The sequence below is a fragment of the Pseudophryne corroboree genome, chromosome 3 (assembly GCF_028390025.1).
Source record: "Pseudophryne corroboree isolate aPseCor3 chromosome 3, aPseCor3.hap2, whole genome shotgun sequence".
Classification (NCBI taxonomy): domain Eukaryota; kingdom Metazoa; phylum Chordata; class Amphibia; order Anura; family Myobatrachidae; genus Pseudophryne; species Pseudophryne corroboree.
In genome coordinates this window covers 585,892,644-585,906,080 of record NC_086446.1, presented here as the reverse complement: position 1 = coordinate 585,906,080, position 13,437 = coordinate 585,892,644, and the positions used below count along the sequence as shown (strand labels likewise).

General features: G+C 49.0%; 1 protein-coding gene across 4 annotated transcripts in view; it reads left to right on the top strand.

Moving 5' to 3' along the window:
• The window catches only part of ADAMTS14 (ADAM metallopeptidase with thrombospondin type 1 motif 14), a 363,846-nt gene that overhangs the window by 219,077 nt on the left and 131,332 nt on the right, over window positions 1-13,437 (top strand). For all 4 annotated transcript variants that reach the window (XM_063961436.1, XM_063961435.1, XM_063961437.1 and 1 more), the window contains exon 15: window positions 5,712-5,795. In XM_063961436.1, the coding sequence (XP_063817506.1) occupies window positions 5,712-5,795 (84 nt within the window). The remainder of the gene's footprint in view (window positions 1-5,711; window positions 5,796-13,437) is intronic.

Below are 13,437 nucleotides of genomic sequence, written 5' to 3'. Positions count from 1 at the left end.
ACAAAACCAAAGGTTCTTCTATGGGTTTCAAAGGCAATAGAGGTAAACCCAGAAAACCAGCAACTGCAGGTTCACAGGAACAGAACCCCGGTTCTGCTTCCTCTAAGCCTTCAGCATAACGGTGGATCGCACTGCATGGAAGATAGGCAGGTGGAAGCCCGTTTAAGATTCTTCAGTCACATATGGGACACGTCATGCCAGGATCCCTGGGTCACAGATCTTATAGCCCAGGGCTACAGACTGGAGTTCCAGGAACTCCCACCTCACAGATTCTTCAAATCAGGCTTACCAGCTTCTCAAGAAGCAAGTATGACTTTACAGGAAGCAATTCAAAAACTGGTACAGACTCAGGTCATTGTTCCAGTTCTGCTTCAGCTGCAAACCCAGGGTTATTATTTCAACCTGTTTGTAGTACCGAAACCAGACGGTTAGGTAAGGCCCATTGTAAATCTCAAGTCGTTGAACCCGTACTTACGGGTGTTCAAGTTCAAGATGGAACCTCTGAGAGCGGTGATCTCAGGTCTTGAGGAGGGGGAATTCCTGGTGTCTCTGGATATCAAGGATGCGTACCTTCATAATCCGATTTGGCCGCCTCATCAGGCTTATCTAAGGTTTGCCTTACAGGACTGTCACTACCAGTTCCAGGCCCTGCCATTTGGCCTCTCTACGGCACCGAGGGTGTTCACCAAGGTAATGGCAGAGATGATGTTTCTCCTCCGCAAACAGGGAGTGAACATAATTCCGTACCTGGACGATCTGCTGATAAAGCACCATCCAGGGAGAGGTTGTTAGACAACATTGCCCTCTCAACCCGACTACTCCAGGATCATGAGTGGATTCTGAACCTACCAAAATCTCATCTAGAACCAGCACAGAGGCTTCCATTCCTGGGGATGATACTGTATACGGAGGCACAGAAGGTATTCCTTCCGTTGGAAAAGGCATTGGTGATCCAGTCGATGGTGCGGGATGTTCTGAAACCAACCTGGATATCGGTGCATCTATTCGCAGGTGCTACAGTACGGAAGGTTCCATGCAAGGCCCTTCCAACTGGATCTGTTGGACAAGTGGTCTGGATCGCATCTACACATGCACCAGAGGGTCCATCTGTCCCCAAAAGCCAGGATTTCTCTTCTGTGGTGGCTTCAGACTTCTCACCTGACCGAGGGTCGAAGGTTCGGGATTCAAAATTGGATTCTGCTAACCACAGAGGCAAGCCTCAGAGGTTGGGGAGCAGTCACCCAAGGGGAACAGTTCTAAGGAAAATAGTCAAGTCAGGAAGCCATTTTTCTGATCAACATTCTGGAACTAAGGGCCATATACAACGCCCTGGCATCGCATCTTCTTCTAGATCAAGCCATTCAAGTTCAGTCGGACAATGTGACAGCTGTAACGTACATAAACCGACAAGGCGGAACGAAGAGCAGAGCAGCAATGTCAGAGGTAACAAGGATTCTCCTCTGGGCAGAAAGACACGCTGTGGCGTTGTCCGCACTCTTCATTCCGGGAGTAGACAACTGGGAAGCAGACTTCCTCAGCAGACAAAACCTCCACCCAGGAGAGTGGGGCCTTCACCTGTTCGGGTGCGTGGCACGGCGGGGGTGAATTCCACAAATCGACATGATGGCCTCTCGTCTCAACAAGAAGCTCTAGCGGTATTGTTACAGGTCGAGGGACCCACAGGCGGTGGCTGGGGATGCTCTGGTGACTCCATGGGTCTACCAGATGGTGTACGTGTTTCCACCACTCCCATTAATCCCAAGGATTCTCAAAAGAATAAAAAGGGAAAAGGTTCAAGCAATTCTCATTGCTCCGGACTGGCCAAGAAGGGCCTGGTGTGCGGATCTACTGGAGATGCTTCTAGAAGCCCCGTGGCCTCTACCTCTTCACAAGGACCTTCTCCAACAGAAGCCGTTTGTCTATCAAGACTTACCACGGCTACGTTTGACAGCATGGAGGTTGAGCGCAAAATTCTAGCCCGGAAAGGGATCCCGGATAGGGTTATTCCAACCCTAATCCAAGCCAGAAAGGGGGTAACGTCTAAACATTACCACCGTATTTGGAAAACATACGTCTCTTGGTGTGAGAACAGGAAATGCGTACAAGAGAATAACTTAATTGTATGCAGTCCTGATGGAAAGGGTTTTATTTTTTTAAATGTGTGGAAATATCAGGATGCTTCTAGAGGCCCCGTGGCCTCTACCTCTTCACGAGGACCTTCTCCAACAGAAGCCGTTTGTCTATCAAGACTTACCACGGCTACGTTTGACAGCATGGAGGTTGAGCGCAAAATTCTAGCCCGGAAAGGGATCCCGGATAGGGTTATTCCAACCCTAATCCAAGCCAGAAAGGGGGTAACGTCTAAACATTACCACCGTATTTGGAAAACATACGTCTCTTGGTGTGAGAACAGGAAATGCGTACAAGAGAATAACTTAATTGTATGCAGTCCTGATGGAAAGGGTTTTATTTTTTTAAATGTGTGGAAATATCAGGATGCTGAAACCCATATAGAACACACACAGACCTGGTCCTGGTTACATGTTCCACCAAGACAAATGGCAAAGATGCTTTACTGTGTGTTTCTGTAGTGACACATTTATCTTATGGAGGTAAAACATACCAGTTTGCAAAATACAATATCAACCCACTTGTTTCTTAATGCACTAAACTATAATATGTTGAGTTTCTCATGTACCCAAAACATACAGAAATTTAATTTCTTCTCTAACTCTACCTCCATGTAAGTAAATACATTAATCTATTCAAAAAATTATTTCCACAAGGTTTGCCTTCGGTGTTGTATGTATGATGGTCAGCATACTGACTCCGGGATCCCGGCAGCGGAATTCCGGCGGGGGGTGGCGAGTGCAGCAAGCCTCTTGCAGGCTCACTGCGCTTGCCACGCTGTGAGGTCGATTCTATTCCTACTCTATGGGTGTCGTGGACAGCATGCTGACTGTCAGGATTGTAAGGGGGCAGGATGTAGGGGGAGGTTATGTGACTGTCGGTCACATGAATACATCTCGTTTGCCTTACATAATGTTATCTATTTATTACAGGCTAGTACATAGCTTCTCTCAGGAATAACTCTGGGACAGGTTGGGTATGTGTGACCGGCGGTCAGGAGACCGCTGGTCACAATACGGATCCTGGCTGTGAGATGGGCGGTGGGTGGTGGGAGGGGGCGGGGGGGGGAGCCCCTAGTGTGCTCTTTCTATTCCCACTCTATTGGTGTTGTGGACACCCACGAGTGTGAATAATCCCTGTTGGGGTTGGATTTTGATCGGGCGGGATGTAGTGGTCAGTATTGTGACCGGCAGTCTCCTGACTGCCGATCACATAACTACATCCCCTCTGGAACTCCCAACCTTGATACCAAAGGTTGTACGAGTCATCAGAGAGTAGATCTGTCTGAATCTGTCTGGCTCAGTGTAGATGATTTACCCTGGACAGCAGGGCCATAACTAGGTGTGTGCCAGTGGTGCCTGGCACACAGCGCATGTGCACTGTGGGCGCAGGACCGCCGGCACAACCCGCAGGGCCGCTACTGTCTAAGATGGAAGGCAGCTTTAAACCCTCTGCCGCTAGCTGAGTGCTTCCCGCGGCGAGGTGCACCCAGCTCCTTCACGGCGCACATCATGAAGTTACTGCTACATGACACAAGCGCTGCCCGTCCGCAGGCTCCGCCACCTTCCTGCATGGAGAGAATGTGCTTCCCGTGGCCCCCACAACCCCCACCACGGCGCCTCCAGTAGGGGAATAGAAGCTGGCTGCTGAAAGTCTCCCCACTGCATCCATGTCCTGCAGCACGGACAGAGTGTCTAACAAGAGCTACTGCCGGAGAGGGGGACCAGGGAGGGGGCCTCCCTGGTCCCCCTCTCCGGTCGTAGCTCTTGTTAGTGTGAGACGAGTGTGCAGCCGAAGCCCAACCCACTCACTCCCTCATCATGTCCCGCATCCACATTGGTCCTGCAGAAAGAAGAGAGTGTGCTTCCCATGCCGCGGCCCCCTTCCCCCCCCAGCGCCACAAGTAGGGGAACAGAAGCCGGCAGAGCGCAGCGTTGGGCAGGAACAGGACAGACGAGATGCATGCCAGCTCATTGCAGGTGAGTATAACTCTCTCTCTCCCCCTGTCTCTCTCTCTCTCTCCCCTCCCTCCCTCCTGTCATAATCTATAAAAAAGGGGGACTGCCTGTCATAATATATAAAAAAGGGGGACTGCCTGTCATAATATATAAAAAAAGGGGACTGCCTGTCATAATATATAAAAAAAAGGGGGACCGCCTGTCATAATCTATATAAAAGGGGGACTGCCTGTCATAATCTATAAAAATGGTGGACTGCCTGCCGTAATGTGTAAAAAAAGGGGGACTGCCTGCCGTAATGTGTAAAAAAAAAGGGGGACTGCCTGCCATAATGTGTAAAAAAAAAAGGGGGACTGCCAGCCATAATTTTGTTAAAAAAAGGGGGACTGCCTGTCATACTATATAAAAAAAAGGGGGACTGCCTGTCATAATCTATAAAAATGGTGGACTGCCTGCCGTAATGTGTAAAAAAAAGGGGGACTGCCTGCCGTAATGTGTAAAAAAAGGGGGACTGCCAGCCATAATTTTGTTGAAGAAAGGGGGACTGCCTGCCATAATGTGTAAAAAAGGGGTACTGCCTGTCATAATGTGTATAAAAGGGGACTGCCTGCCATAGTGTGTAAAAAAAAAAAAGGGCTCTGCTGCTATGATGTGTAAAAAAGGGGGACTCAGTCTGCCTAATGTGTAAAAGGAGGGACTCTGCCTGCCTAATGTGTAAAAGTGGGGACTCGTCCTGCCGTAATGTGTAAAAGGGGGGACTCTGTCTGCTGTAATGTACAAAACGGAGGTCTGTGGCCACTACCCTTCCCCATGAAGCCACGCCCCTATATTTTTTACGTGCAGCTACGGCGCGCACTGGCCCTGATTTGTATATGGGGGGGGGGCGCCAATGCTGTTTCTTGCACACAGCGCTAAAATGTCTAGTTACGGTACTGCTGGACAGCCAAGGGAAACCTTCGAAAAGCCATGTTTTTTGCAAGCTAGTATATTCTTTTTGTAGATGTGAACACTAGGGCATATTATAAATATCTATTTAACTGATCGAAAGCCTTTTCCAAAATAAAAGTGGTGCTTATGATACTACAGTAGTATTTTATATTAACTCCCTAACATAAAGTCTATAAAACAAATGGATGGTTGATTTGGATCCAAAAGAAGGTATGCTTGTTTAGCAGAGTTTACAATCTAGATTTAAAAATTATATCTCTCAAATATCATGCTTCATTTTAGAGTGTATGGGGGAATTCAATTCTGAGCAATTATTTTCTAACATGCATGACAATCTTCACTCACTTTCCTGTGCACCCCTATGAGATGTGAAGAGGAATGAGCAAAGATATTGATCACAGAGTGTATTGGCTGGAGTGTTAAGCCATCATTTCATTCAGTATTCAATTTCCCCTTAGTGTTACAAGACAGAGAACCTGCCTGGAAATATTAAAACATCAGTGGATGGCTATAATGACGCAAAGTCATAAAGATTCTTAATTCCCATGATCTTTATTGCATTTCCCCAAAACAATATAAATACTGTGTTCTATGGACATACCTGGCAGTATTCCCATGTTTATTAATTGTAAAAACAGAGAATAAATCTTGACAATGTTTTCACTTGTATTGCAGCTGGTGTTTTAAAAATGTTTGAAATTCCGGCAGGATCCAGACACATCCATATAGAAGAGACAGACGTATCCTCCAACAACCTAGGTAAGAGAAACCAAACTGTGCAGCACAACTGTATAGTCAATAAGTACTTGCCCCCCTTTAAGGGTTGTGTACGGGTTCCCGGCAGTCAGGATGCCGGCAGTCAGATACAGACAGTGGCATACCGACAATGACAACTTTTCCTTAACCTCCACCATAACCCTCCCTACCCGCAGCCTAACCCTAACCCTCCCCCTAGTGCTCAACCCCCTAGATTCAGAGCGTTGTTGGTATTTTGGCACCGGTCCTCTGACTGCCAGCATCTTAATTGTCAGGATGCCAACTACATCCCACCCTTACACATGATACAGTCACTTCCCACTTGCAAGACTTCTTCTACATGGCTACCCACTCTTCAGTTCTTTGTTTTCATGTTATGCATGTATCACAAAAGTTCAATAGAGTAAAGAGATGTTCGAGGTTTGATTGAAAGGTTAACCAAAGTAGGAGATAATGGAGGTCACCTATTAAGCACAAACAGATGCTCCCCAGTGTACGTACATCTTTGTACTTGCATCTAGATTTCCCCCAAAGTGCCTAGCTTTGCATAACAAGAAGGCTGTTGGGCAGAGTGAAGGCATTCCTAGCATTGTAAGGGATAGACATATCAGTGCAGCTTGATTTGCCAAGCAGTGAGATGGTATAAAGACAGGGGGCATTTTCAGAGGTATTCATTGCCTGGTTGGCCATTCCCATTCTGCTTAAGCTTTACTGTAAATATTGTGCAAGCTTTTAGCTGGCAGAAGTCAGGCCTCATTCGTTACTTTTAATGTGACCTATTTGCACTTGCCAGGCAGACTCCAAGTAATGTAATAACATACTCCATGCACAAGATTGCCACCTGTAATACAGACTGACCCCATGCACACTGTCATGTTTAACCACTTAACTGACAATTTTCCCCCAAAAAAACCGCTCTGAAATTGTCGGGGGGTTTTATGAGTGAATTAGGTGAAGAACATTAATTTAACCTTATCCAAAATGATTTTATTTAAAAATGTTATATATATATATACACACATATATATACACATATATATATATTTTTTTTTTTTCTTCTTCAAACATCGACTGTGTACATAGCGAATATCGACTATCAGAAACATCGCGACCATGGTGGCTTTCATTTTGAAACCCGGGATAGCCTCCAGGTACACAGGGAGGGCTTGGGGGGGGGGGTAATTTACATCTCCCCAGCGGCTGCTATTGTCTGCAGCCGCTGGAGGGAAGGGGGGTCCTGCCGTGCTGACCGATCAGCAATGATCGGCAGCACGGCAATCAGTAGGGGAGAGTGCAGGGAGGCAGAGCGACCTTCCGGTCCCTCTGACAGCAGCGGTGGAGGGAAGTTTCCCTTCCCTGCTGCTGCTAACACAGTTTATCTGACTGGTCGCATCCTGTGCGACTAGTTCAGATAAAGCACTTACAGGCATGGTCGCATCTGATGCGACCATTCAAGGTAAGTGGTTAAAGTAAAGCAAAAGAGAGAGTGAGAGAACAAAAAAAAGAGAGAGAGAACATTTAATCTGCACATTGTACAATCATGCCTAACAGACAAGGGGATGAAACACAAAGGTGTGTACAGAGGTCTGGTGGGCAAGAAGAAGAAAAACAGATATACAGATGTGTCCTCATATATCCAGCCTCAGTACGCCATGCCGCGCAAGATGCCTGGCGGAAGTAAGCTGCCAGGTCCCATGCAACTCTGCTAGGGTCGGGCGGCTTGTTTTGTTGAAAACGCATCTTTGTTGGAACCCAGTGGGACACAGCAGCAGACTGTGCTGATTAATTTGCTATATGACACTTCTATCTGTGTGTGAGTTGAGTGTGTATACAGAGCACAACAAATCTTGTACTGGAGAAAAGCTGCAGCTGCTACATTGTAGTCAGAAACTCAGCAAACACAGATATACAAGTGGTTTGTGGAGTGGCAGGAGACGTTAGCGCGGGGGTAAGCTCTAGGTCTTGAGGCAGTTTACCTTGTCGACCAAACATAAGGTAGTATGGTGTGAAACCGGTGGAGGAATGTTCTGCATTATTGTAGAGGTAGACGAGTTCGGGAAACAAGGTCGGCCAACGGGCACGGTCTCCAGCGGGTAGGCTTCTGAGCATCCCAATGAGAGTCTGGTAGGCTCTCTAGCACAAACCATTCCCCTGTGGGTGGTACGCTGTCGTTCTCGCTTTCTGGCAGCCATAGTAGGAGCACAGTTCATAGAATAGCTGCGACTCAACGGCAGGCCTTTGGTCATTTAGTATACACTCGGGATACCCGTAGGGCCTGGCGAAGTGTTTCAGGAATAGTTCGGCCGTAGTCTTAGCAGTCAAGTCTTTCGCAGGGACTGCCACCAAGAGCTTGCTATAGTGGTCGGTCATGGTTAAGGCATAGTTGTGTCCGCTGGTGCTGTGTTCTAGTTTTACGTGGTCGAGAGCGACAATTTGCAGCGGACGGTGACTCTTGATGGGGTGCAAATGGTCCTTCTGATGTGCATCTGGGTGCCTCTTCAGGTTGCAGAGGATACAGTCCCGGCACCATCGCTCTACGTCATCATGCAGACCTATCCAGTAGTACCATATACGCAAGATGGCTTCCATTTTTTGTGTACCAAAATACCCTGACTTGACGTGGTAGGCGGTAAGGAGAAAGTTTGCTTGTTTCTTGGGAACAACCACTTGGTCCACTGTCTGGTGAGTACCGGGGTCAATACTGGTACATACTAGGATGCCTTGTTTCAGGTGAAGTTGTCTCCGATGTCGCAGTAACTTTACCAGCTCCGGATCCGCTTCGGCACGTTGTGTCCAGGTTAGCTGGTGGTTCCGTCGGAGGAGGGCTGTGAGCTCCTTCAGCACTGGATTCTGTCGCTGGATCGCTTCCCAGTCTACAGCAGGGGCTTCGGACAAATCCGATCGCTGTCGGTCCATGACGGCTAATGGATCTGAGGTGACCGTCCACCTTTTCCTCGAGGCCTTGAAGACTGGGGCTTCTATTTCTTCCTCAACATCTTTTCCTTCCTCCGCCACATCGGTGGTGGACAACCGGGACAGAGCGTCGGCATTGCCGTTGGACTTCCCACTCCTGTAGGACACAGTGTATTGGAAATTGGCAAGCCGTGATACCCATCGCTGTTCAAGGGCGCCGAGCTGGGCGGTGGACAGGTGCGCTAATGGGTTGTTGTCCGTCATGATGATAAATGGTGTAGCAGCGAGATAGTGTTTAAATTTTTCTGTGACGGCCCAGACTAGGGCGAGCAGTTCCAATTTAAAAGCACTGTAATTCTCGCAATTCCGTTCTGTTTTGCGTAATCATCTGCTGGCATATGCGATTACTCTCTCACGCCCATTCTGCACCTGGGACAATACGGCTCCCAATCCACGATGGCTGGCATCTGTGCAGACTTGTAATGGGTGCTCATAATTGGGATAAGCCAATAGCGGGCTTCCATCAAGAAGGTCTTTAACTGGTGGAAGGCCTGTTGCTGTTCTTCACCCCACTGCACCGGTGACGATCCCCTCCTTTCGCGGCCAGACTGACCTCTCAGCAATTCATGCAACGGGGCTGCAACTTTGGCAAAGTGCTCCACGAAACGCCTGTAGTAGCCCACGAACCCGAGGTAGCTTCGGACATCCCTGATGGTCTTTGGCACTGGCCAGTCCCGAATAACTCGTACCTTCTCAGGGTTGGGCATCACGCCTTCCGCACTGACGACGTGGCCTAAGTACTAGACCTCGGGTTTGAGCAGGTGACATTTCGTTGGCTTAAGTTTCAGACCACATTTTGTCAGTTGTTGGAACACCTCTTCTAGATATTGCAAGTGGGACTCGTAACTCTTCGAGAAAATTATTACGTCATCGAGGTATAGCAGGACCATCTCGAAGTTGTGCTGTCCAAGACAGTGTTCCATGACGCATTGGAATGTGGTGGACGCGTTACAAAGCCCGAAAGGCATCCTTTCGAACTCAAACAGACCCATTGGCATTGTGAAGGCTGTTTTTTCCATGTCCTCTGGGCCATCTGAATCTGCCAGTATCCACTGATACACTGGTGAGGTCAAGGGTTGAAAAGAATGCGGCAGTCTACAGCGCCATCAAGGACTCTTCGATCCGAGGAAGCGGGTAGGCGTCTTTATGGGTAGCTGCATTGAGCTTGCGGTAATCAACGCAGAAGCGAAGGCTGCCGTCCTTCTTCTTAACGATCACTAGCGGAGCTGCCCATGGGCTGTGACTTTCCTTGATAACTCCTGCGTCTTTCATCTCCGCTATCATTTTCCTCACAGGCTGGTACAAGGCTGGGGGAAGGGGTCGGTGTCTCTCCTTGATAGGAGGGGTCGTCCCTGTAGGAATATGATGGTACACTTTGTCGGCTCTTCCGAAATCAGAAGGGTATTGGCTAAAAGCTGCTGCATTCCGCTGCACCACTCGTAATACTCCTGCTTTCTGTTCGTTGGGGGTATCTGCGTTGCCGACCTGAATATCAGCCCACCATGGGGGTTCTTGACCCGTTGTCGATGGCCCCTCGGTCGCCGTCTCTTGGATAGCTGTGGTCTATTTTCGCCACCAGGCAGCGTTGTGTAGTCTGATAGCATAGGGATGCGGGTTCAATATGCGCACTTGCACTCTTCCGTGTTCCACCTTTGCTAGCGTTCTCGCCACCGCGAAGGGTTGTTGGCCCTCCGAGTTACAGGGTTCCACCAAGGCTTCATAATCTCGTCCTCCTGGACCGATTCTCGCCCTACACCAGATTACATGTTCGGAGTTCGGCCTCAAGAGGATAGACCGATGGTCGGCGATTTTGGCCTTCCCAACCTCCCCTCGATGGTTGGTGAATTTCTTCTCCCTCTCCAGCAGGTGCACCATCTGTTGCAAGGATCTCCGCTTCACCGGGGCTGCTATCTGTATCTCCTGCCGAAGGGCTTCCACTAGCTCATCAGAGCAGTTCTTCAAGACATTCATGCCTAGGATGACGGGAGGTAGGTGAGTGTTAGGAGCAGTGGTGACGAGATACCCTTGCCGGGGTAATGTTGCGTTTCCAATTTTTGTGTCCGCTTCCCAGTAACCCTGATACGTTATGGGTTACCCGTTGCTGGCCAGCAGATTGAGCCAGGTGGTTGGTGGGGACACAGTGGCGGCTTCGTCCCAGTGCTGAAGGAACTCGGTGATCCGGATGGTGGAGACTTGCGATCCAGTATCCAACAGAGCTGGCATTTCGATTCCATTGACACAAATCTTCAGGTGCGGGCACTCTCCGACGTACCTGGACCATTCTTGGTCAGTGGACCACTTTCTGGTTCCTCTCCCGAAGGTCGGTCCGTTGCCTCGGGAGTTCCTCTTTTAAAGCAGCCGCAGGGCAGTTCCTTTTGATATGGCCACTCTGTCAACACCCTCTGCAAATCGGGCTCCCCTGAGAGTCGAACTGGTCGGTGGGTCTTCGTCCAGATTCTCTTACCACGTCCCAGCGAGGACGACTCCGCCCACCTTGTTCTTGAAGCCATTCTCGGCGTCTATTCCTATCTTAATCCCTGTCGAGTTCATCCATCCTTCGGTTCATTCGGGAGAGATTCATTGTCACCTCCGCCAGCTTCTGATTGAGCGTTTCCACAGGATCTGGTCCCGGTGGGGCTTGTGCTTGCTGGAGGACCGCTCCCACTTGAGCTAGTCCGTCTGGCTTTCTGAGCGGTGCGGTTTCTCTGTAGCTGTCATCTTCACTCCACTCCGAAGATGCGTCTTTCTCGACATTATTGCTCTGCTTTTTCCCAAGGATCTGCAGCACCGTCTCTTTGAATTCGGAGAAGGAGCTCCCTGGTTGCTGTCGTCTCTCCATGCGCATTTGAGAGCCAATCGTCTCTCCTCTCGCCCCTTCTATAAATATATCTGTTAATGTTCTATCTATCCCTTCGACCTCTCGTTCATCCAGGGCCCGTATAGCCTTTGCGGCTTCCTGTAGGGCCAGTGCGAAGTCTCGCAGTGATTCGTTGTGTCTTTGTTTTCTCGCATAAAGGCGGTCTTTAATTCCACGATGGTCTGGCAGTCGAATATGATCACCAGCTTCTTGAAGATGCATTCGATGGTCTACTTTTCACTGTTTTCCCATGCCTTCACTTCCCGTCAATCCGTCAATTGACCCATCACGATCTCTATTTTCTGTTCTTCGGTCAGTGGGTACAGGTGGAATATTGAATACATCTTGTCGGTAAATTCTTTGAATGTACTTGAACCCGGTACTTGTTTTCCTGCATATGTTGGCAACCATGGTGCTCCTAACTAGTATGGCATAGTCAACGGTGATGCCGCCATGGTGGTCGTGTTTCTTTGCCCGGGTGACGCTGGTAGCATCCTCCTGCCAGATGCTGATGTGGGGGTAGCGGGAACACGTGGATCCATCATCTTGTTCTTATCCTATTCACGGACGCCAATTGTGATGTGTTGGCACGTACCTGGGGGTCTCACGCCTGTCCGGTCATGGCCTGCCTGGTCATCTAATTCTTATTTGTCGCGACATCTGCTCCAATCTGTGTAGTACACCTGTATGGAATTCGGGCAGAAGGACGGAGATACCCCAGTGCGGACAATACCCCCAAAGTGCACAAGGACCATTACGGTGGGACACGGTATCAAAGGTTTATAACACGAAAGTATATTCACAGCTCCAGGTGACCCGAGCTACTGATCAATAAGTTTAGCACATTTCGGTCAGGCACAATATCAAATTACACATATCATTTGCGTAACAAAACAGGTCATAACAACATAAGTACTTTCGGAATTTCAATACCTAAACTGGCATTTAGAAAAGCAGGTTCAGGAATGTTCAAACAGTATAGTAATGAGCCACTAGGTGACACTATAGACTTATTAAAGGGAAGCCTCTGACCCTACACAAAATCCGTAGAAGTCCAAATAGGAGTTCGCACAGGAGCAACTGAAGGCAGTTATGCCTGCTTCCCGTCTGGTGGGGCTGGTAAGTCCTGCACACTATAGACAGTTCAGACTGCCTCCCTGGGATCACTTCCCTTAATACGACTTGCATACAACAGATGGGATACCGGTTAATGGTACTGCTCCTTTAAGGTCAGTGTGTCTCTTTGAGGCTGTGAGTCAGGTAGCAACTGTTAGGCGCCGGGGTCCGCTCGTCGGTGCGGCCCGGCGCCTAGCAACCAGGGACGCCGTGCGCGTACAGCCGCCGGCTCCCTGGCAACGCTAGACGCCGGGCGCACGGAGCCGCACGGACCATAGCAACGGGGACGCCACTTATGGACTGCGTTTCCCCGTTGCTGGGTTCAATTTAATTAATAGATATCTGTTTTCCTGGCCATGCAGCTTGGCAGCTGTATGGCATCTAATCCAATCAGCCTCCAAACAGCTGATTGGAGGACTCCCTGTTAAATACACTTCCTGGGCTTCTCACAGACGCCGGTAATAGCTTCCTGCATGCTGAATCTGTTTGCTGTGAGTGTTTCCAGTCCTGCTGTATCCGGTCGTTCCTGTTCTCAGTTGTCCTGTACTCGGAAGTCGTCATCTGTTCCTGGAGTCCTGACTGAGCACCTTTTGAACATCCAGTGGAGTTCGTGAGTCACGGCGTAGCCGTGTGTTGCGGCTTGGGCCGCTTTATTATTTGTCATTTATTATTTGTGTTTCGGAGCTTTTGCGGAGGATT